At 36.8% G+C, this 25,232-nt stretch overlaps 1 protein-coding gene across 1 annotated transcript in view; it reads right to left on the bottom strand.

Annotated features, from left to right (window-relative positions):
- LOC136804566 (uncharacterized) overlaps positions 1-25,232 on the bottom strand; it is a 31,733-nt gene that overhangs the window by 5,522 nt on the left and 979 nt on the right. Inside the window, exons 2-5 of the mRNA XM_067061166.1 lie at positions 24,688-24,806; positions 23,302-24,158; positions 23,101-23,142; positions 20,563-20,630 (exon numbers count right to left, since the gene is read on the bottom strand). Of these exons, the coding sequence (XP_066917267.1) occupies positions 20,563-20,630; positions 23,101-23,142; positions 23,302-24,158; positions 24,688-24,806 (1,086 nt within the window). The remainder of the gene's footprint in view (positions 1-20,562; positions 20,631-23,100; positions 23,143-23,301; positions 24,159-24,687; positions 24,807-25,232) is intronic.

The raw sequence follows: 25,232 nt of genomic DNA, 5'->3' as shown, positions 1-25,232 counted from the left end.
GGGAGGCTGAAAACAAAAGTGAGAGGCTCATTTATAAGGCAATGCACAAACGTTTTTGGTCAAGGGATAGGGAACAAAGATCTAAGAAAAATCAGATCATTTATTTTTTATAAACACAATACATCATTAAGAAAATATTTCAAATAGTATGTTTTTTTGAAACCAAGTGTTTTCTCCGTTCTCTCTTTTTTCCGGGCGACGACAGTTGGACCCCCTAAATGGACCATCAAATGGACCCCAAAATGGAACCCTTTGAAAAACGAAATTACGTCTGTTTTAGGCTGAAGCTGTTACACTGACTTGTGGCCCAGTGGTATAAGGAACCCAACGGGTTTACATAGTAGGGGTCCCCAGTTCAAATCGGGTCAGAGTCACCTCTAAACTTTTCATCCAGGTTTTGATATTCGTTTTTTCGGGTGTAGATTCCGAAAAAATAGGTCTGAAGTCCTGAAAAGTTGACGGAAGGGCGCTACGGGACCGTAAATGACCCCCCTCCCCTAGCGCCAGACTGGGTGGGTCTCACGACTTGAACCTTTCTTGAGACGTCAAGCACATCAAAGGGGGGAAACATGCCAAATTTCATCGCTCCACCGTCACCGGTCGCACGTGCGCAGAGCACAACAAGGACTACTGGGCTCGAAAGTAAAGCTTCGAAAGTATACCCTTTTTGCCTTCTTTCTTTTACATTTTCAATTTAATTGTACTTATTATACGATTAGAACACTAAACCACGACGTTCTACACTTTGAAAATCGTTTTTCAAAGGGTTCAATTTTGGGGTCCATTTTGGGGGTCCATTTTGGGGGTCCAACGCCGCCGCCCCTTTTTTCCTTTAACCCTAGGAGGTGCTTCTCTTTATAAAAATAATTTTACATAAAAAATAACAAGCTTTATGTTTTAATTTGTTTCGAAACTGCTGATGCAAGATTAATATTTTATGTTCTGGTTTACAGCCTGGTCTCCCTAGAGCAATTTGCATTCTTCATATGAGAATGCAGTCCGCTTGCTTGCGCTCACTTCGCTAAAGCCGTAAGGACTGATCTACACGGTGCGGAGCAATTCTGAAACAAAAATAGGATAGTCCTCCACTTGCTAGTGAAGATAGAGCTTTCTGTTACATGAAAACCTAAAAAAGAAGAAAACAGAGGCAAGTTCATTTTTTAAGAAAACATGATCTGATGTCTGATGGTTGGCAATGATAATGCATGCAATTGTTCACGGACTCTGGCGTAATCTTTGGACTTTCATTCTCTAGGGAAACCAAGCTCTATAATTTTAGAACTTTGTATGTTGAGGCAAATTTTGTTTTTCTAAAATTTTGAGCTTGGATATCCAGGGTAATGCAAGATTTAATTACAAAAAAATAAAACATGATAGTTTTTGAGTGTTTTATATATATTTGTGAAAAGCCCAATTATTCTACTTTTTCGAATGCTGTGTCATGGAATTTTTTTAACAATCAAATAGAACGGGGTTTCATCTGATGTAAACAAACCTCGAGTCTTCTCTTGAAAATTGACATTGGGCGTATAAAAATACTTTTTCAATTCATAATTAAAGACTAACTTGAAAACACCAGAGTGAAATGTAGCTAAATGCTTAAAACGCCTTGCGACTTAGCATTCTTTTTCAAAACTGTAGATTGGACCCCGGCTCGAACCACCAAAGTCTCTTGTCACTGATTCTGAGTTTGGCACGCTAGCAATGTGCTATTGAGCCGATACAAAGGATGCGAAATTTGAAAATATTTATAAAAGACACTACTACATAATACGGGTGAACAGACCTCACGGGCTAGGCTAACTGTTTAGATCAAATACATAGATTCAGTTAATCTAGCAAGCTAGACGACTAATTTATACATAGTAGAAATAAAGCAAAAAGTAATGAATGGAACAATTTTAGTCGTCTAGAAACCTTTGTGCACAACTCCAAACAAAAGAAAAGTGTCAATATTGCAATTATAATTTTTTCCTGCTCAAAATAATTATTGAGAAAAAAAATATGTGTGGATTTGTGTATTGAAAGTTTTTCATTTGAGTTGATTTCGTTTTGAGAGTTTGTTGTTGTGCTTGATAAATTGTTTTCTTGCTACGCAAGTTTCTGCGTAGCTAGCCCCTGTATCTATACACGTTTTTTTTTATAAGAACAAACTATATAAGAACATAAGGCTTCGAGACCCAAAAATTCAAGAACATTCTAAGAACATTCTAAGGCTTTGGAGACTTAAAAACGTACATTTTCTTAAGAAATTGCATCAAAATGCTCAAAAAATGCTGAAAATAAGAACATTTTAAGAACATTTTTAGGCTTCAAATCCAAAAAACTAAGAACATCCGAAGGCTTCGAAAATTTTTGACGTTCTTATAAAAAAAAAACGTGTAAGGCTGGAACACCGGATTCTTCCAGTCGTTTATACAAACTAAATCCCGTATTATTATTATTATTAGTATTACACGCATTATAAACGACTCCAGTCTAAGATTCAGTCAGAGAAAGGTCCCATTCCGAAGAGTTAAAAAATCAGACTTCTGCATTAAAACGCATGCATAATTTGTCGTTCTTTTAGGGGCAGGTCTAAAACGCCTAATACCTACTACTTAATACTTATATACTACCTAAAACTTAATACTGATTACCTAATCCGTTTGGATACTTTACAGACCAGAACTTCCAGGCTCTCCTTAGCCTGTTTGAAATCTCTATTCTAAAAAATTGGTTTCGAGGAATTTAAATGTGTTACACGTTTTTTTTTTATAAGAACAAACTATATAAGAACATAAGGCTTCGAGGCCCAAAAATTTAAGAACATTCTAAGAACATTCTAAGGCTTTGGAGACTTAAAAACATGCATTTTCTTAAGAAATTACATCAAAATGCTCAAAAAATGCTGAAAATAAGAACATTTTAAGAACATCTTTAGGCTTCAAATCTGAAAAACTAAGAACATCCGAAGGCTTCGAAATTTTTTGACGTTCTTATAAAAAAAAAACGTGTATCTAAAAGAATATTTGAATAAATATTTAATATTTAATAAATATTTAAATATTAAATATTTTCTTCGCCTCATATAAGTACAAAGCAAAGGCATACCGGATAAGTTGGATGGGGGGAACCCGGGAACCTAAGTGGGAACCTAGAAAAGTGGGATGGGGGGACCTAAGTGGGAACCTAAATAAATACCGGAAAAGTGGGATGGGGAAACCTAAGTGGGAACCTAAATGAATACCGGAAAAGTGGGATGAGGGAACCTAAGTGGGAACCTAAATGAATACCGGAAAAGTGGGATGAGGGAACCTAAGTGGGAACCTAAATGAATCCCCGAAAAGTGGGATGGGGGAACCTAAGTGGGAACCTAAATGAATACCCGAAAAATGGGATGGGGGAACCTAAGTGGGAACCTAAATGAATATCGGAAAAGTGGGATGGGGGAACCTAAGTGGGAACCTAAGTTGTTTAATTATTTATAGAATTGAAATATAAACAAATACATAAAGATAAGATATATGCAATGAAAGAAAAAAAACTTTTATCATAATAAGAACACCAGTTATTTACTTTTTACACTACGGTTCGCAAACAATAATGTTGAAAATAAAACAAAGGGAATTCATTTATTCAATTAGCTCAAAAAAGCATGTTTATTTATCAGCAGTTTTATAGTGCATCTTTCTGAAAGGTTCTTTTTAGTAAATTGACTTAATTGACTTTAACTTTAAGAACTTTAAACCATTATATCTTCGAATCTAGAAGGAATTAGAAGTTCGTTCATAGCTCAATATAGCCTGGATATCCAAGCTCAAAATTTTAGAAAAAATAAGTTTTACCTCAGCCAGACAAAGTTCTAAAATTATAGAGCTTGGTTCACCTAGAAATCAGGTGAACCCCTGTTGACAGATTTTCCTGCATAAATCCCATGGCTGCAAATAAATACATGCACATAATGACATGAATAATTTCAAGATGGTACCCCAGCAGTGATAAATCAATTTAGAATGGCAGCCTTGACCATAAAATATTCATGATATTCATGATGTAATCTTATGTAATCTTTTCGTTGATTGACACTCCGAATCAAAACATTTGGCCGCCATTATTGGTGGCAAAACAAATGCGTTCCCCAATGTTTTCCAAGCAAGAACCCCCGGAAAAAATGAATATCATGAATAGACAGTGTGGTGGAAAGTCTGTTAGACAGAAAGTGCAAAGTGATTTTTGCAATTTTGGAGAATTTTTTTTTCAAAATCCAACCCAAAACAGCAATACAAAATTGGTAAACAAAAAAGAAGGCTTGAAGCAAAATAAAGATATACCTGTCATTAAGAAGATTAAAACAAGAATATATTCAAGTAATTGAAAAGAAAACAACCAGAACATCTAAAAATTCCCATGTTTTGATCTTCGCACTTCTTCCCTACCATTATTGTTATTTTTATTTGGATGCGTGGTTAAACACCCACAGATCACACTGCTATGATTTGTAAGATAAAATGGAGTAATAGTGTAAAAACCAGGGAGAAGAGAATATGCATTACTAAAGAAGGCTATAAGAGATTCGCAGAGATGATTGATAATAAAAGACTATCAAGACTAATTGGAGACGGGAGCTTACAAAATGTATATGATGCATGGAATAAGGAGGTGATAACAATCAAAGAAAAGTGTATGACTACAATAAAGAATAAAAGGAACAACAGCAGGACAGTCAGAAATCTAATGAGGAACAAAAGACGACTGAGGAGAAATCCAACGACACCACATTACAGGATTAGAAAGAAACAACTGAACAAATATATTGCAACTGATCAAAAACAGAGATTAGCAAAGAAAATAGCAAAAACAATCGAGCAACTAAGAAAAAATGGAGGAGGGATGAAAGAAGAAAGCTTCTGGGAGTTTAGAAGGAAAATTGACCCCAGAAAAAAAGAACCCATAATGCAAATGGAAGATGACCAAGGCAGACTAACATCAGATACGAAAAGAATTAAAGAGATATACCGAGAGTTTTATGAAAAGTTATTCATAAAAAGAGAGGGCGAAACGAAAGAGGAGAGGGAAGCTGAACTCAAAGTAAACAGAAAGAGAAAGATAGAAGAAATTGAAAAATGTGCAACGAACCAATCACCAATCAAAATCGAAACAAAAGAGGTTATGGGGATTGTCCGGAAACTAAAGAATAGAAAGGCAGGAGATGAAGAAGGATGGACAAATGAGATGGTCAAAGCAGGAGGACAAGACATGGTTGAAGCACTAACGAAGATATTCAATATGGTGGTAAAAGAACAATGTATACCAAAACAGTGGGAATGTGTTGTTGTGAAGAGCATCTACAAAAACAAGGGAAAGAAATCACTGATGAAAAACAGAAGAGGGATCTTTTTGACGAGTGTAGTGGGAAAGGTACTGTATTTGAAAAAGTCCTACTCCAGAAAGTCACCAAAGACATCAAAATTGATAAACACCAAAATGAAGGAGTTAAAGGAAGATCAACAAAGGACAATTGGCTAGCCCTGATGGCGGTCATGGATATGAATAGACAGCTGAAGAGAAATACATACGTTCTGTTTGCAGATGCTGAGAAGTGCTTCGACAAATTGTGGATGGAGGATTGTGTCAGTGACATTGTTGAAAATGGTCTACAAGAAAGAGAAGCCATGCTGCTGTACACAATGAATAGGAATGCACAGATGAAAGTTAGAACGCCATGTGGAGATACAGAGACATTCAACATAGAGAAAGTAGTGAAGCAAGGGACAATTTTTGGCCCTATACTATGCTGCAGCAGTACGTCAAAAATAACTGAATTAGGAGAACCAACAGGAATGACAGTTGCTCCAAATACTGAAGTGAATAGTCTCATATATGTTGATGACATTGCTATGGCAGGGAGGAGAACGGTAGTAGAGTAAGCTGGTCATAAACTACGACTCATGGAAGAAGAAAAGAAATTCACGTTTAACATTGACAAAGGTAAAACAAGCTACATGGTAGTTATAGGATTTTATGTCATGTATATATCTTTCTCTTATTCTTTAGATTAACATTCATAGTTACTATAAATAAACATATGAATAAGACATTCTTCATGTTAATCTTATTCTAATGGATGAATTGCAATGTCCAATCCCTGGTTGTAACTACAAGACACCAGCGGGATCATCAGAGAATGTCGCATGCACCCTTCTTTCTGCACACAGCACGATTCATATGGGTGGTCACACACCTGTCACCCCTGGACCAAAGTTGGATCGGCCCAAAGTGGATAGCGGCCTCAACCAGGAGGATTGGAACTTATTTATTCACCGCTGGGATGCATTTGTGAATGGATCGGGTCTTGACCCAAATGATTGCTCGACTCAACTGTTCCAATGTGCCAGCCAGGCATTTGGAGATAGTCTTCTTCGCTCGAATCCGGGAATTATGAATCGTCCCACTAATGAACTTTTGGCGCTAATGAGATCACTTGCCGTTGTTGCTGTTGCCACTTGTGTCACCAGGACCGAGCTGATGAACATGACTTAACAGCGTGATGAACAATTTCGTATATTTGCCTCTCGTGTCAGAGGAAAGGCAGTGACTTGTAATTATAAGACGAAATGTACGTGCAATAACACTGTTGATTTCACGGATTCTATTATTAGAGATATTTTGATAGCGGGTATTGTAGATTCTGATATTCGTCGAGAGATACAGGTGTGAAAGACATACTAGATACACCTATCAATGACATTATCGCACTTGTTGAAAGCAAGGAGATGGCACGCGATGCGCTTCCCCTGCCAGTTGGGAGTGTATCATCCTCTTCCTATCGTCGCAACAGGTCGAAACAAGTCGAAACACCTCAGACCGACATTCCTGTTCCTTGCCCTGGATGCCAGAAGCCATTCCTGCGTTTCAGTGAAGGTCGAAATGGTCGCAATAAGAAACCTCACAAGCTCTGCATCGAATGTTACCGTATCCAACGTCGCCAAGATAAAACCAATTCCAATCCGCCGGCCAAGCCAGACGCATCAAATACTGCCGGTGTTGGTACCATGTTTAGTCAAGTATCAGGAATCACCACTGCGAGATCAGATCCTACTTCTGTTGCCGACCAAAATGCAATTGCTTCACCTCACAGTATATTTACCAAGGGCCAGTGGCGGAAGTCGAAGTTCAAAAATCACCCTAGGGTAGAACTCTTATTATCTGTTCTGTCATCTGATTATAAACAGTTCAGTAAAAGATGCCCTAACGTTGCTCCTACCAAAATCACAGCACTGGCCGATACCGGTGCTCAGTCTTGTCTTTGGTCGCTGAGAGAATTCGAGTCACTTGGCTTCACGAAAAATGATTTGATTCCCGTTAACATCAACCTCATGGCTGCAAACAAGTCACTCATAACCGTTGAAGGAGCTGCTTGCGTTCTATTAGAGGGTGTCGCATCAGACGGCTCCAAGCAGTCCTGCTCCACTATGGTTTATATCAGTCGGCAGGCACAGGGATTCTACCTTTCGCTGGAGAACATGATGGAACTGGGTATAGTTCCAAGAGACTTTCCTTCCCTTAAACCGTTGTCATCGATCGATCAAGTTGGTCACACCACGAGCACCGTTGATATCGATTCCATCAAGGAAAAGAGTTGCTCCTGCTCGTACTCGCACACCCGTTCCAGAAATGCCCAAAGAGTTACCGTTCGATTGCGTGCCTGAGAACAATGACAAGATGAAAAAGTGGATTCTAGAACATTTCGCTTCTTCCACTTTTAACACCTGCCCTCATCAGACCCTCGAGAAAATAGACTTCAGTAGTGAAAACTGGCAAAGATTCAGACCAAGAGCCAGTAATAAAATTGAGAAAAGGAAAGGTTGAGAAGACAAGTGAATACAACTACCTGGGAAACTGGTTGCCAGAGAGCGGAAAAGTAGAAAGACTAATAGAAGAGCTAGAAAAGAAAAAGAATGTATTTACCACCGAAGTCATGAGGATTGCGAGGGAAGATCAACTTGGAGCAATGTCGACAGAAGCAAGACTATTGATTTATGAAAAAACAGTGGTGCCAACACTTACACACAATCTTGAGTGCTGGACAAATATTGAAGAAAAGAGTTTGCAAAGACTTGAAAAACTACAAGGAGCGATTCTAAAAGCCATCCTGAGACTCCCCCCCCCACAACACCATACTGGGGTATTATAAAAGAAGTAGGGATATGGCCAATGAGGCAAAGAGTACAGTACCAAAGACTAATGTTGTATGAAAGCATGATGAAATCGGATGACAATACTACCGTTTTATTACAGCCAAAAGAGGTAAGTTACATTTTCTTTTTTTTCAAAATTTTGAGTTATTTAACGAAACGCATTTTGGTTAGTTTTAGAAGATCTAAAAACGCTACAAGATTCTTTTTTTAATTTCGCCTTAGCGAAATAAAATAGGCATGGTGCGGCGGCGGCGATATCGGAAGAAAATTTAGAAAACGAAAGTACTTGATACGGTGGACGAACTCACTAAAATCAATTTACAAATTACACGCTCGTATAACCACGGAAGATCTTCGCAGGTTTTCTTTGGATTACGTCATTATATCTTTGTGCCTTTAGCTTCACAGTTTTGATTTTTCTTTATTTTCTTATAAGCATATACTTTATAAGAATCAAATCAATAACTCTTGATAGACGGTGATATACCTTTCGGTAATTAGTTCTTACAAAGTAAACAAGGGATGGGGCACAATATGAGCATATTTATTTTTCTTATAAGCATTTACTTTATAAGAATCAAATCAATAACTCTTGATAGACGGTGACATACCTTTCGGTAATTAGTTCTTACAAAGTAAACAAGTTACGGCGCACAATATGAGCATATTTATTTTTCTTATAAGCATATACTTTATAAGAATCAAATCAATAACTTTTGATAGACGGTGATATACCTTTCAGTAATTCGTTCTTACAAAGTAAACAAGGGACGGCGCACAATATGAGCATATTTATTTTTCTTATAAGCATTTACTTTATAAGAATCAAATCAATAACTCTTGATAGATTGTGATATACCTTTCGGTAATTAGTTCTTACAAAGTAAACAAGGGATGGCGTGCAATAAGAGCATATCTATTTTTTATAAGCATATACTTTATGAGAGTTTTTAAAAATTAAACAACAATTTTTCTTAAATTAGTCTTATTTTTTTAGCGATTTTAAGCCTTGTTGTTCTTGTTGTAAAATTGTTTCATCAAGGCTCGATGTAAAGTAGATTTCAGATTAGCTTCATCTACTTCTTGTTTTTCCCCATGTAGTTCAAATTCTAGGCGAAATTTTCGACTTCAAGTCGTCTTGTTTTTTTTTTTGTTCAAAATGACCCTAATTTTTTTTCACTTAATTTGAAATGATTTGCTTAATTCAATCTTAAAATATTGTGATATACCTCCTTTATACAATTTATAGCATTAAAATAAGCCTTAGAATTGTAACTTTACCTTTTTTAACAAACATTTTTTAACGTAAAATCGAACGATGTCCTTTTACATCATCAAATATTATTTTAATCATCATCATACATATATTCTTCTAAATATGTAAAGAAAACATACCGTAACATACCTCTAATTACCATGTTAAAATCAGCACTTTCCAATGAAAATTTTTTTTCAATATGTCTGTAGCTGGAAAGAGCACTTGAAAAAATGGGGTTTTGTGAAAAAAAATTTTTTTGAAAATTTGTAACTTACCTCCTTTGGCTGTAAAACGGCAGAATAGATTGGGGAAAATTGTGATACAAGGCCAGAAAAATTCGGAAAGGAGAGACAATTGGTATCATAAAACAGAAGAAATAGCTAGAAAGATGGGTGTAGAGATTGATCAGGCAGGAGAGATGACAACAGAGGCATGGAAAAAGATGATCAAGTTGAAAATGAAGGAAGGAATTGAGATAGAATGGGAAGAAAATCAGAAAGGAAAGAGGAAAACCAGACACCAAATTGGCCAACAATTTGAGAGAAAGGAATACATCAAGGAAATGGGATTGGACAATAAGAAGGAGGTTAGAAATGGTGGATATTGGTAATAATTTCGGTAAAGGAAGAAGATGTGAATGTGGTGAGAAAGAAACAACGGAACACCTATTCACATGCCTAAACAATGAAGACCTGGAAGCTGAGTGGGTCAGAGAGACTCATGATTTAAAAAAGATAAGAAAAGTAAATAAATTTATAGATGGAAAAATAGAACAGAGAAAGGAACAAGAATAAAGGAAAAATAAAGGAATCGGAAAAGTCCTGCATCACCAGTGGATGCTTGTTTTAACCAACAGAGTGGACGACGCTACAGATACAGATACAGATATCCAAGGGAGATAATTAGGTATTCTATTGTTATTTGCTTCGAAAAAGAAAAATCAGGGAGATTTGCAAAGCAGCGTACGCGCCTTGCTGATCGCCCGCGCGGTCCATCCAAATACTTAGGCAAACCCGAACACTTCAAGTCGGCTCGTTATCTGATATTCCGATTGTGTATTGGCGGCCGCCCACGCTAAAGCTCTGAAGGAGCGGGCCAATATCCCATCGGAGACCTATAGTAGTCATCGTTTGATGTACCGCATCACAGTCGTGTCTAGCTGTCCTTACACTTTTTGCTTGACTATCGGTTGCACCCGACTGAATTTAGCATGAAAATCTCTGCTACCTGAAACCTTACGGAAAATTTTCAAAATGGTAACCCAAAGGTTCCAGATGTTAAAATTTTCCCGACCTTCAGAGCTTTAGCGTGTCGGAAGAAAATTTCTACATCGAGTACCAGATAAGTCGGCTCGCATAAATTTCTTATACGCGCGCCACACCATTCAGATCTCTGATTCGCTTGGACCAACCAATCAGAATATCCGCATAATCATCCTCAGATGGGGGGGGTTGTAGGGGTTCGAAATACCGTTTTCCCGTCAAAATTTTTGCTGAATCCCAGAATCCCGAAAATTGAAAAAAATAATAACATCGTCACACCGGTTTGTACAGGTTCGAATACCGGCATAATGACAAAAAATAAGGCCAAATACCGTCACCGTCTGATTTTAAAATACCGTTTTCCCGTCTTTTTTTTCGTCAAATCCCGTAATACCGTACTAAAAAAGGGCCAATCCCGTTATACCGTAAAAGTACAAACCCCCCTCCCCCCTCAAATGAGAATGCAGACGATCTAGGTAAACCAGACCGTAAACATAAGAAATATCAAAATCAAGAAAAAAGTTTACGGGCTGGATATCCAGGCTAAGCTCGATATAGATACTTAAAGCCTCTTCTTTCTTTTGCATGGATCTAATTTGCTTAAATACAGAATCTAGTAAAACATTATTTACAATCTCTTTTTTGTTCACTCTTGATGCAATACACATTGTTTTTTATAAGCAGCTCCAATTTTCGGGTCAGGGCTGGGGTTGCTTAGCATTCTACGGATTCTAGCTCGTTTTTCTTTCTGTACCAACCAAACAGTACAGCGTGTGAATACACTTATTAACTAAAAATGTTTGATAGTAAAATAGAACATATTACACGGGTAGCCATGTTCCAATACACATAAGCATAGATCTACGGGGGGGGCACTCTCAAGGTAAACGACCTATCGTACGTGCGGCCCTTTTTTCCAAGCTTCCCAAAGTGCACTGTATGGATGGAAATGAGCAAAATTGAGAATAAGTGCACTCTAAAGGGTGTAAAATTTGGAAAATCTGGCCATATTTAGCCTACCGTGAGTGTCTCGGTTGGGCTTTCTATGGAATACAACCTGTGAAAGCAAACTGGAGAATTCCATTCAGGCTAACCTGAGATCAGATTGGGGTTGTTTTCTGCCCACCACGCTGAAGCTCTAAAGGGATGGGTGAAAACATACAATCTGACGAATATGCAATCTCAAAATCGTAGGCACCGCGTTCGTCTAAAAGGACTGGGGATGACAACAAAGTTGTGTGATTGTGTTAACGAATAGGGCGCCGTGTCAGTTTTTTGTAAAATTTTCCGCGGGAGGACTATTTTCCTCAGATGTATAATTTTCAAGTGCCTTCAGAGGTTTACCGTACATGTAAGAAAATAATGAACAGCTTTATCAGGTTAATTCAGGCAGACTGTCAGCAATAACAAACAGTGTTAAATGTTGTTATCTTAAACAACTTTCAAAAACATCTAAGATGGAGAACGTTCATTTCCATTTGACCAGAAGACAATTTGCATTAAAGCTAATGGGAGTAGTGAAAGCTTTAACATTTTTAAAAATTACAATACAAATACAAACATCACATCTTGCAAGTTCCTTTATTGTTCAAAAAGGATCATTTTCTATTGCAAAAAAAATACAATTCTTTTCAACTCCTTTGATGATTAAAAGGAAAGAAATTCAAAATTCAATTCTCAAGTGCCTTACGATAATTGCTGAGTTTTCTTTTATAAAAGTTATCACAGTCAAATCAAGACACATTTTATTTCTAGAACAATTCTATGTTTTCAAAAAACAGGCTCTCTCTCGTGATGAATGAAAGCTTGAGAAGAATTCATGAGAACAAAACAAACTTTTTGTGCTACTTGATTCCACTAAGGGAATTCAAACATATCTACTTTGCTTAGTCCAGCTTGCTAGACTAGCTGCCATGGTTACCTTTGTTTTCACTAGAATATAACTGCGATTTGCTTTCACAGTGAGTATTACGAACTGTGATCATCACGTCAAATTTAGGCCAAAAATTGTCAAATTTTCAAGAAAATGCACTGCGTAAGTGTCGATTTTTCGTCCAAATTTTTCTCAAGTTCGGATAAATTTTCTCTGCACTGAAGGGTCCGATTTCACGATTTTGGGCCGCACGAACGGTCGTTTTTGGATCGAGTGCTCCCTGCCCCTGGGATCATAGAGCATGGGCTATGCCTTGACGCTTTTAAATCTTGAGCATACACAAGGATGGCGAAGGGACAGACACTTTCTTTTAAAACCGTGGTTTTATTAAACAATTAAAACGGTGTGAGGGGTAAACCGCACAAATAAATCTCTCGCAAATTCCCAAAAAAGTCAACAGAAAAATCCATAAATGTCTCTTGAATTGGCAGATGGGCAGGGTCGGTGGTACTTATTAGCGATGAGTGTTTTCAATACTTATTTGGCGTCCGAAGGGGTGTGCGTTTTTCGAGAAAACGAATAGAATCTAAAGTTTTTCGTCAGTTTTTTCTTCCCCGAGTGTTATCGTCCTTTTGTTAATTTATATTGTATAATAGAACCCTTTAAAGGGTAAACCCACTAGCGAAATAATATAGTTTTTGCGGACCTTAATGTGCGAAGAAAACTGGTAATCTAATGTGAAAGTCTTTCTTTCATTGCATACAGAATGAACATTTTTGGAGTTACTATACAATACCTTTTATTTTTCATAGAGAGAGTGACTTATACGCTTGGCGCCCATGGGCCCTGTAATGTCAACCTGATCCGAGAAAAATATTTAAACACTTAGGTTCCCCCATCCCACTCATTTAGGTTCCCACTTAGGTTCCCTCATCCCACTTTTCCGGTATTCATTTAGGTTCCCACTTAGGTTCCCCCATCCCACTTTTCCGGTATGATTTAGGTTCCCACTTAGGTTCCCCCATCCCACTTTTCTAGGTTCCCACTTACGTTCCCGGGTTCCCCCATCCCACTTATCCGGTATGCCCAAAGCAAAAGGTTATTATCTTTATCTAGTTTTTCTTCCTTTTACTGCTCTCTCTCTTATGACTTTGATTTAATTATAAAAACACGTGTGCAAATATCTAAAATAGATATTCTTATACACCCCTGCCTCTTTTTTAAAGATCCAAATGGTTAAAACGTTATTTAAACGTTCTTTGAGATTAAATATAGTTAGGTCATTTAATTGTATCCTTTTGGTATTTATCTGCATCATCGAGTAAAGTGTCATACTACTTCTTGTGATTGGTTTGTAGGGCTTTATCATCTCAACTGATTCTTATAAATAAAACTAATTTGAATGAGCAAGCGAAATATTTTTCTCCTACGAAAAATTGTGTCTCGACAAAATGTGTGTAGTCTGTAAACTTTATAGAAAAAGCGCGGGAAAATGAAGTGAAGAGAAAAAAAGAGAGAAAATATTTTCATGTCTTCAAAACGCTATAAGACAAAAACTTAAAAAAATTTTAACACCAAATTTTCAGATTTGGTCATATTTGGCATGCTGATTATTTTAAAGGTATTTTCGAGCAATTTTGAGGTATATACAGTAAATATTAAGTATTAAGTAATAAGTATTAGGTAGTAGCAGTACTGGGTAGTAGGTATTAGGCGTTTTAGACCTGCCTGTTCTTTTAGACCACATGTAGTTAATTCCCGTGATAAACAATTAGGAATGAATCAGTAGGGGTGGTACAGTCACTTTTCGGTCGGGGTTGTGGATGGCCAAAAGTGGACTTTTTTTATTTTTCTTTTTTAACTTTTATTTCGATCTTATCAGTTAGGGTCAGGGTTGGAGCTCGAAACATTGTGTCATTATTTAGATGATCTGTAAAGTGTAAAAGAGGCTTTCTGGGGGAAATTGTATACTCTTCGGAATAGGACCTTTCTTCCCCGATTACTCAAAAACATGCTTTAATTTTTCAATGTGACCGCCCCCCCCCTTCAACAGCTAACTAAATAAAGTAAGTAATTAACGAACTTTGAGAGTGAAATTCTCTGGAAAAATAAGGAGCTCCAGGCTCGGAGCTAGCTCGGAGCCAAGTTAAGGTTCCTTATTATATTGAAAAAGTGTATATACTAACAAACGATACGGAACTCGTGAGAGTGCTTTTTAAACCTTTGTCTTTGTTTATCTTCACAAGATTTTGTTTATCTTTACAATTCAGTTCTCACTTTCGGCCTTTCGTCTATTCGTTTTCAGCCTCCAACTTTCGATTTCAGCCACCCGACTCCCGCCTCCCAGCTTTCGGTTTCAGCCTCCCACCTCCCATTTTCATTTTTAGCCTCCCGCCTCCCATTTTCATTTTTAGCCTCCCGCCTCCCACTTTCGATTTCAGCCTCCCGCCTCCCACTTTCGATTTCAGCCTCCCGCCTCCCACTTTCGTTTTCAGCTTCCCGCCTCCCGGTTCAGCCTCCAACCTGCTACTTTCGATTTCAGCCTCCCGACTCCCGGCTCCCGGTTCAGCCTCCCGCCTCCCGGCTCCCACTTTTCCTGTATGCCTTCATTTGGACAATATAGTTGGGTGAAAGTGACCAAATTGTAAACTTCGTCGGGGAAAAGTGACGAATTTGAAATTTTGGTCGGGGGAAAGTGACGAAAATGCCTCTAGGGGAAGAAATTTTTCCCCGACGAAAAAAAAACCCGACTAAATAAAACTCCGACATTTTATTCCCCGATAAGGTATCGTGTATACTGGCCCAAAATTGCCCTTCTAACTAAATCAGTCCTATGATACTGTATCTAGTGATTGGAAAATGCTATTGACTTGAAATTTTGACAAGAGTTAGCTATTGATAATAATAATAAAGTGAGCATTTCGGCTAAAAAAAGGACCCGTACCTTCGAGGGACCAAGGATATTCTTCAAATTAAAAAAATATTTGCTAATTACGGACGGTACTTTAATTAACTTTCCATCTGAGCGGACTAATGTTTAAGTTCGAATTACAGCAAGATTAGAATAGTGGAGGTTGAAATTAGAGAGAGTTGGCAACATCAACGATTGAATTGAACCTAATATTTAAAGATTTAACACGTGATTTTTGACGAGATGAGTTTGATATTTCTGTTATGAAGAAACGGGAAGGTTTGATACATAACAGTTTTCTAGTGGCTGTCAAATGTGGATATATCTAACGCAAGCTAAAAATATTGGTACTACGGGGACTTCGGACCAGCCTTTAGCGCCAGAGACTTTCAAAATGGTTAGATTTGGCTGAAATTTGGCATATTCAGTCCTTGGGTCAATAGATGAGGCTCTTGTTTTTCATTTATAGAAAATTTTCAATTTTGTGGCTTTGAGACAGATTTAATGCATGTCAGATATACCCGTCATGTGGATGGCAAATATAGATAAAATGAACGTGTCGGATATATCCGAAAACGATTGAAATACACGTGGCGGATATATCCGACAATGGCACGGAAAGGGTTATAATGGTGTACGGGTTTGACTGTGTTAGTCTACTTTTGGGTCAGTATTCTGATGTTTGAATGAAGAAAAGGCTGTCGCTACTGTTATCTCTCTAACTCGATCTTGAAGGAGCAGAAATGTTCTTCGAATTAGAGAAAGATTCGAATTGCAGAGTGTATTGCATATTTTTCAGCTGCGAGTTCGAATTATAGAAAGATTCGAATAGTAGGGGTTAGAACTAAAGAGAGGTTACTGTATTTCGGTGTTCCCAAAATCTTTCAAAACTCGTTCCACTACACACCCGCTACACTAAATCTCGTATGGCTAGCACTTTGTTGTCTGGCAGTGTCTAATCGTCTATTTGTTCACTGTCAATGAAATGAAATTATGATTTGAACATTGAATCAAATGAATGATGAAGAAAAATCAAAATCAAAATCAAAATCAAAATCAAAATCAAAATCAAAATCAAAATCAAAATCAAAATCAAAATCAAAATCAAAATCAAAATCAAAATCAAAATCAAAATCAAAATCAAAATCAAAATCAAAATCAAAATCAAAATCAAAATCAAAATCAAAATCAAAATCAAAATCAAATCAAATCTTCAGATACATTTATAGTGCATTTTCTCCCTTCAAACTGGATAGAAAATATCATGCAAAAGATGTACAAATCATGATTGGTCTACAATGCGTGTATACTTCCGTCCATTCGATTTTTCACAATAAAAATGAAATGAAAATTGATTTTTTTCAATTATTTTCAATTTTTCATTTTTGTTTTTAAATTAAAAATTGAAAAAAGAAAAATTGAGATTCAATTTTCAATTTTTATATTTTTTGTCCATGTGGGTGACATTTCTGTCATGATGATGTATCATTTAGGGTCGACGGGGGTCTGAACATGGCAATAGTGAAGCTAGGCTGATAGATTTGTCGCAGACTGCTGTAGATGTTATACATATTGTGCTATAACATCTTTATCACATTATTCACATATTACACGATCAGAAAAAACATAATAATGTAACATCTAATGATCTTATGATATAAGATCTTATTGACAAACTGGAATGATATGCAAGACCGAAGCTTTTGGCAAATTAGTTACTTTGAATCTCCAGCCGGATCGGATCGGTGTGGGGATTATGGAAAGGAGGTGTTTATGGTCATTCTACGGAAGGTTTTTGTAGGTTTTTTTAGGTTTAGTAGTTCTAAAGATTTACAGCAAATTGTAGCTGTCGCAATTATTCTCCACCGTGACTTGGTGAAATCTTTGTAAACTTTCTGAACCACCCAGCCCTGTTACAGCATCTTCAGGACCTTTAAATAGACGATTACTCTTATCTGATATTCCGATGGCGTATTGGCGGCCGCCCACGCTAAAGCTCTAAAGGAGCGGGCCAATATACCATCGGAGAGAAATAGTAGTCATCCATTGATGTGCCGACATAAGTTTAGCCCTCATTTTCGGGGCCGTGCTGAACGCTCAAAAATTGTTTTTTGAGATCTGGCGCCTCAAAAAGACCGTCAAATCACTGTCGTTAGTTACCACGTCATGAGTATGTCGGCAAAAATTACAAACAACATGGCTGATGTAATTTTCAAAAAATGTGTGCTGTTATGGTTGTTTTTGGTTTCTTTTGATGGATTTTTTGTAGTTTAACTGTACTTATCACTCCCTGAATATTAGTTTTAGTATCCAGTGTAATTTCTGTATGTGCACCAACCCAAAAAATGTGTTTCTACCACAGAAAAGTTGATAATCATAACTTTTGTTTTTGTTTGTTTTGATGGCTGATTTTTTCTGCACTTTCTCAAATTCTATACCATTCAAAGACCAAAGAAACTAAAGCAGGTATGTTCCTATGGGCTTAGGCTTTTATCAGTAACTTTCATGTTGTTATCTATCTTAGACCGGGCCCCCAAATATAACTGTTGTCCACCGGCCGACAACCGACAGACCGACTTCAGTGTTCCAGAACTGAAGTTTTTTGGATAAAATCTTTATTAAACTTCACAATAGTGTTCATCGAGGGTTAGTATTCATTTTCTATAGCTTTAGTTTTTCTTTTAGTGTTATTTATAGATGCTGATTATGACTTTTCTCTTCTTTTCAGGCTTTTTTGTGTACAATGTTATTTCTATTTTGTTTTTGCTTCTGTAATCAGTTTAAAGAAGGAAAAATACTTATTTGAGTATTTCTACATGCCCTTCTTGTGAAAAGAATGATAATATTTTGCATGATTCCTACTCCAAAAAGTTTTTTATATTGGAATTTATTTCGTGAAAGCTTTTGAAGTTTTTTCTGACCCAAATTTTGTCGGCCATGACACCTTCCCTGTCCAAATTGCACTCGGGCCCATTTTTCTAAAAAATTACGCGGTCAGGCGAAATTCCGTAATGTATTTCTTCCAGATGTTGATAATTTTCCCGACCTTCAGAGCTTTAGCGTGTCGGAAGAAAATTTCTACATCGGGTGCCAGATAACGATTACTCCAGCGTGGCAGTTGTCTTGCAGAATCACTCCACCAATTCTGTTCTGCTGCATGCTATATTGCGTAAGTATACCTATTGTGATTTACGGATCTCGGACTATACTTAGGTTGAACCCATCTGCAGAAGCTACGTTTAAAGCCAAGTATGATATAATTTTAAAAGGTAGTATATACTTATGATGTTACATCATCACTATTATTTGACGAGATAAGGAAACAATATTAAAAAACAGTGTAAAATGTTTTATGTGATAGAGATATTATACAAAGGATGCCTAAGCGCAAGCAACAAACATTGCCATTCCAGACCCCCGTCTAATCTAAATGATACATCATCATCACAGAATTGTCACCCACATGGACAACAAATAAAAAATTGAAAATTGAATCTCAATTTTTCTTTTTTCAATTTCTAATTTAAAAACAAAAATGAAAAATTGAAAATAATTGAAAAAAATCAATTTTCATTTCATTTTTATTGTGAAAAATCGAATGGACGGAAGTATACACGCATTGTCTACAATTACATAGTCGTAACGAGATAACCTGCAAAATTTATGAGGGAGTGCAGACGTTTATGACATATTCATTATTCTCTTGATAAAACAAAGACAATAATTACAGTGTCGTAAAAACCGCTCTCTTCCATAAATTTTGCAGGGTATCTTGCTACGCCTATGATTCAATTATCATATGTTCCAAGGTTTTTTTCCAGAGAATATAGAACACCAGAATAGAAAATTAAAGTCTGTCCAGATATAATTGGCAGTGGAAACAAGAATGCCTGTAACTTTTGATAATCAAATATAATTATGGAAATTTTTTTTGCTTCTCGGGTAACTTAATGCATGTCCCAGAATTGCATTAATTTTTCCGCCCCAGTTCCAGTCCCTAAACCATAACAAACTATACATTTTTGGAAGCGTATTTGGATGTAGAATACCGTATTCGGTGTAACTTAAATTCTTTCTCAGCAGAATTTGAGTTTTTTTAAGAAAACGTGATTATGACGTCATTATTTATGACGTCATAATTTTAAAAAGTTGAATATCTCAAGAACTAATACTCAAAGCTTTATGAAATTTGGACCAATGATAGAACTCATCAAGAAGAGGAGAATTCTTTTTAAAAATTTTGAAAATTTGCTGATGTCAGCATTTTATCGCAAAAATTCGAATTCTTGCAATTTATACTGACGTCATTAATTTTGGGAAATACTTTCAATTTTTTTTGAAACATCTCAATGTACTTTATCATTGGTCCAAATTTCATAAAGTTTTGATTTATATTTCTCGAGATATTCAACTTTTTGTATTTATGACGTCATCAATCATGACGTCATAATCAGGTTTTCTTAAGATATCTCTAATTATACTGAGAAAGAATTTAAGTTACACCGAATACGGTATTCTACATCCAAATACGCTTCCAAAAATGTATAGTTTGTTATGGTTTAGGGACTGGAACTGGGGCGGAAAAATTAATGCAATTCTGGGACATGCATTAAGTTACCCGAGTTGTTTCAGAGAATCAAAAGCGCTATATTTGAATGTATTTTTGTTAAAAGATTCGCGATTTTTAGCGGTTAAATTTGCGATTGTAAAAATTGAGCTTTTTTCTACTTATGCTTTAACGTTCATTTTTACACCAGTCGTAGTTCAACCTTAGGTGAAGAAGTTTGTTAAATTTCAAGGCAAAAAAAAAAGTCCTTCGGAAGATATGGGACCCGAAATACCCCTTGGTAGCACTTTTCTGTGAAATATCAAATCTCCAACTTATTACTAAAAACGGGGGTTATGTTATCTTTTTTGAATAGTGCAATTAAAAGTTGGAAAATGTTAAGTGTTGGTGCATTGGTATTTTTTTTTTTTTTTAGGATGTTTCGGTTTGGGTACTTACGAGCTTTTGATTGTATAGTTGAAAATTTATAAAATTTACCATATATCAAAACGAAATTTCGAATCAAACTTACCATCAAAACTGAGCGTAGTTCCGTCATTCAAGGTCACACTTTCCATGGGTTTGCCGTCCCAGTTGTTGCTATATGCAGGAGAAATTATTAATAGATATCATCATGATATCATCCATAGATATCATCCATAGAAGCTTTACCTTTCAGAACAGCAAAAACAAAAATTATGGAGATTGGAATATTACATTCCATTGCTAACGAGGGTAATTTTTTACGGTGTCAGGAAAATTGCCCCCGAGAAAACTGCCCCCCGGAAAACTGCCGCCCGGAAAATTGGCCCCCGGAAAATTGCCCCCCGGAAAACGGCCCCCCGGAAAATTGTCCCCTAGGAAAATTGCCCCCCAGAAAATTGCCCCCTAGAAAATTGCCCCTAAGAAATTGCCCCCCGGAAAATTGCCCCCTGTTTTTCCATTTTTCGAAACTAAATCTAACTCAATTTTCAACATTTGGGAGATTTTGGATTACGCAATTTTACGTGATCGCGTCTTAACGGATTAAGAGATCTAGAATATTTTGGGGCTATATTTTGGTCCAACGGTTGCAGGTTGCAGCCGTAATTTTCATTAAGTTGACGCTTTTTATAAGGAATAATGTGGTTTAACCATAGAATACAGAGAAAGCGTTTTCTCTGTTTAGCGATAGTCAATTTCAGTGTTTTATACTGTATTTCTTTCGCTATTCAAGTATTTTCTTTATGGTTTTACAAAATTTCTTGGTCATATGGAATGGATAACTTCATTCTTACTATATTCCTCACGCTGACCATTGATCTGCTTTGCATGTTTTAGTTTTTAGTTTTTCCTTAAAGAAAAAAGACGCCTCAAAAACGACTTTTACAAGTTTTGTATGAGGTGGAGAAAGATAGTCGAGTAATAAAATCACTTTCAAAAAAATCTTTCCCAATTTCTTAACCCTAAGCGCCCTATCCGTGCTATCTTAAGCTAAGGGAACTAATTTTTACTAACTCGCCAAAATAAGTTCCCACCAAAATTAAAATTTCAGTTTTCTTGGCTAAATAACCCCTGAAATTCAACAAAGTTGCTCAAAATAAGATGAAATAGAGCAGATTTGCGCTGTCATTCGCTAAAATTAATTCCAACCACAGTTAAAAAATTAATTACAGTATTCCCCCAAGAAAGTTCCCACCAAAATAATCTATTTTTCGAAAATTTTCTACCCAGGACATTGTTGATCCAACCCCTCCTCCGCTTATCAATTTTTCGGAATCTGAAACTTCTTTTTTGTACGGATTATGCTGTTTTAGCCTTTTTTCCAATCCACCCCCGCTGACCCCCGTTTACTAGGTACCCTAAGAGTAATTCAAAACTACTTAATTTTACAGCTACAATGGCCTTTGAAGTTTCATTGGATTTTATAAAAAAGTGGAAAAAAAGATGGCGGGGGGGGCAATTTTCCGGGGGGCAATTTTCCTAGGGGGCAATTTTCCGGGGGGCAGTTTTTCTGGGGGGCAGTTTTCCTAGGGGGCAGTTTTCCTAGGGGGCAATTTTCCGGGGGGCAATTTTCTCGGGGGCAATTTTCCTAGAACCTTTTTTACTACACTTGAAGTTTATATAGTATTGCAAAATCGAGGAAACAGAACATTCAGTCTTTATAGGGAATCTTTCACGAATGTCGAACCCCCCGAACTAAACTCCGTTTTCAAATTTATCCCGTTTCCCGAATTATTCCTTTTGTTGTGACATTGTGTTGAGGATAGGATCGTCTAAAGTTCATACTCTATTCCAAAAACCCTTTCATATGCTAGAAATTAAAACTCTCCCAGAGAGACGGTTTGGTGCAATTTAAGATGGACGATCTAACGATTTACGATATACGATTCGCGATCCATGCATAAAGTATGCCAATTATTCCTAATATTTTACATAAAACTTAAATTGTGTAACATATTTCCAAAATAATGGCATAATCTTTTCTCGTTTTTGTTTACGACGGTGAATTTATGCGGCACCATGGTTTGCGGACCGTAATGTACGAAGTAAACAACAGATATTAACAAAGAGATCGCAGAAAGTGTCTGCACGTGCTTTACTTTGTTTTTAAGGATCATGGTACAGTCGGAAGAATGCAATGAAAGCTTCGTTGAATATAATTGAGTTTGTCGTTGGTTTTAGCGAATAAAACTTTGTAAACTGAATCATTTTGTCATGATTGGCATGATTTCGCATGATCAACATAAGTTATGCATGGAACATGAATCGCGAATCGTGCATTACGATGAATGATTAAATTTCAAATTTTATGAGAAATTTAAAGGAAATTTGTCAAATGATTGTTAGTTGATTGACAATACACCTTTTCGACCGTAGCCGCTAATTGCCGCGCTGGCATTTTTTACCACCCTAAAATCTTTTTTTCGCGCCTGAAGACAATAGAAAAAAGTGTAAAAAAAGGATTGGATCGAGTTTAGGGTGGTAAAAAATGCCCACGCGGCAATTGGCGGCTACGGTCGAAAAGGTGTATGGGAGCTTTTCGAATAACAGAATGCCGAATCAGAGGACATCAGCTGTATTGACTTACGTTCCCAAAGATAAAATGGAAGTTGAAAGAGTAAACGCCATCCTAAAGGAAAAAAAATATGTATTTTTTTTTAGTCCGGAGTATATTTGGTTAAAGGATTAGCGGGCACCTAATTTTGGAAAATATGACTTATCCTTTCATTGAGCTTTTTGCAATAATAAAGATCATTAAAAATTGAAAATTTCAACAGAAAGATTTTACCTGAAATAGTTTTGCCATAGCTCTTCAATTTTGTTAAAATCATCTAGAGATTGTGAAATGTCGAAATTGAAATTGGTCAATTTCTGTGAAATAATTTTTGTTTGTTGTGAGCCGTCCTTTTCGTTGTATTGGAATCGTACTTTCAGAAGATCTTCTGCGTCTTTGCTTGATTCAACGAGTGTCTTGATAGCTAAAGTCCCATCGACATATTTTTGGAAAGCTCTTTCGATACTCGTGGAAGGATTTTGTGGAAAAGGTTTTGTTGAAATGACATCAAGATTTGTTATGGTTCGTGTGATTGCTTCGATTAGAAAATGTGCGTTGGCCTCGTTTTCTGGATCCACAAAGATGATTGTATGGGCCATTTCCAATCCACGAACAGACCGATAATCGGATATCAGAACTGTCTCCATCTCGTCCAAATTTTTGATGAATTTTTCCTTTATCTTGTGGATGTCTTGAGGATATTCTCCGGTAAGGTAAGGTGCGTATGCGATTGGACGCTTGTGTATCCTTTCCAGGGCATACTGAACCATTTGTACTTGACACATATCTTCGCATAATACCACGACTTCGTCCTCCTTTCTCTCATTCAAACAGAACTGGAGGACGGCAGCTAGTATAGGAAGGAACCAAGCAAATAAAGGTGTGAAAGTTTTGGTGAAATGAAAGATTCTTGGTTTTAAAAAGCTCGCGAAAGAATGCCCACATTTCCCTTTCATATAGGTATACGTAGTGGACAGTTCTTTCACGACTTCTTCATTTTCACTCGTCTGTGGCTGTGACTTAAAAACGTTTTCGGGATCGCGTAGCTTCGTTGGGTTAAATGATTCACTTGCTTCTTGATCTTCTTTTCGCTAATAAATGGGAAGTAATTTGAAATTTCTCGTTAAAACATAAAGGTAAGGTTTAATTGAAAAAAAGTTCTATTCATACTGAGACGATTAATTTGTCTGGGTAGAAAACTATCCCGGAATAGGGCCCGGTCTGATGATATCGGAGGGTCAGCTTCTCTTCTTCCCTTCTCTCTAAACATGGGATATCAATCAATCTTCCCAATTGAGTTTTTAGTCCTTTATTTTAACCCCAACTGCCTGAAAGATCCTGCTAGCGGGTCTATGAGGAGGGTGTGTTGTCAAGGAGAGCACGTTTTTTTCGCAAGTTATAGAGAAGAAAATTACATCCGGTGAAGATCATTTGAACGGACTTTAAAAAATAAGCTGTAATATCCAACGCGAAAAGTGTCCTAGTTTGAGAAAAGAAAATCAAAAAAAATCTGTTGAAAGAATTTCTAAAAAGTTCGGTTCTGACAAAGAGATTATAGCTTTATTATTCAATTTCAATGGTAAGCTAATTGTAAACAGTTAACAAAAATATCTCGGTAACCTGACATTCGACTTCTGTTGTCGATTGAGAGTCATCTGGTCTATTTTCGCCATCTCCATTTGATTGGGTTTCCTGGATTATGACCTTGCTAGATTCGTCTTTTGTCAGCAAAGCGTTTCCTGAAAGATTAAAATTAAAATGTCAAAGATGTTTCGGTAATAAATAAAAATAAGCATATTTTACTGGCACACTGTTGCAATTGAACCCCGGGGGGGGGGCACTCCAGGTAAGTGACCTACCGGACGTTCAGCCCTTAACGGTAGGTTTTTTGGACTTTGGAAAGCGCACTGTAAGGGTTGATTTGTGAGCAAGTGGGAGAAAGTGCACTGTAAGGGTGTAAAATTTGAGAAAATACCAAATTTTTAGGTAAAATTTGAGTAATTTCAAAAAATTATGCCCTGGCAAAAAATTTCGAAAAATTGCACTATAAGGGTCGATTTACAGCCAAATTTTTCCTGCACTGTAAGGGTCCGATTTTAGAGACCTGATTTTTGGCCGAACGTACGGTCGTTTTCATAATCGAGTGCCCTCCCCGGGAATTGAAC

This window comes from Clytia hemisphaerica, unplaced genomic scaffold (genome assembly GCF_902728285.1).
Source record: "Clytia hemisphaerica strain Z4C2 unplaced genomic scaffold, Clytia hemisphaerica genome assembly, whole genome shotgun sequence".
In the NCBI taxonomy this organism is placed as follows: domain Eukaryota; kingdom Metazoa; phylum Cnidaria; class Hydrozoa; order Leptothecata; family Clytiidae; genus Clytia; species Clytia hemisphaerica.
Note: the sequence above shows the minus strand (reverse complement) of the source record. Positions and strands in the feature narration are given on the sequence as shown.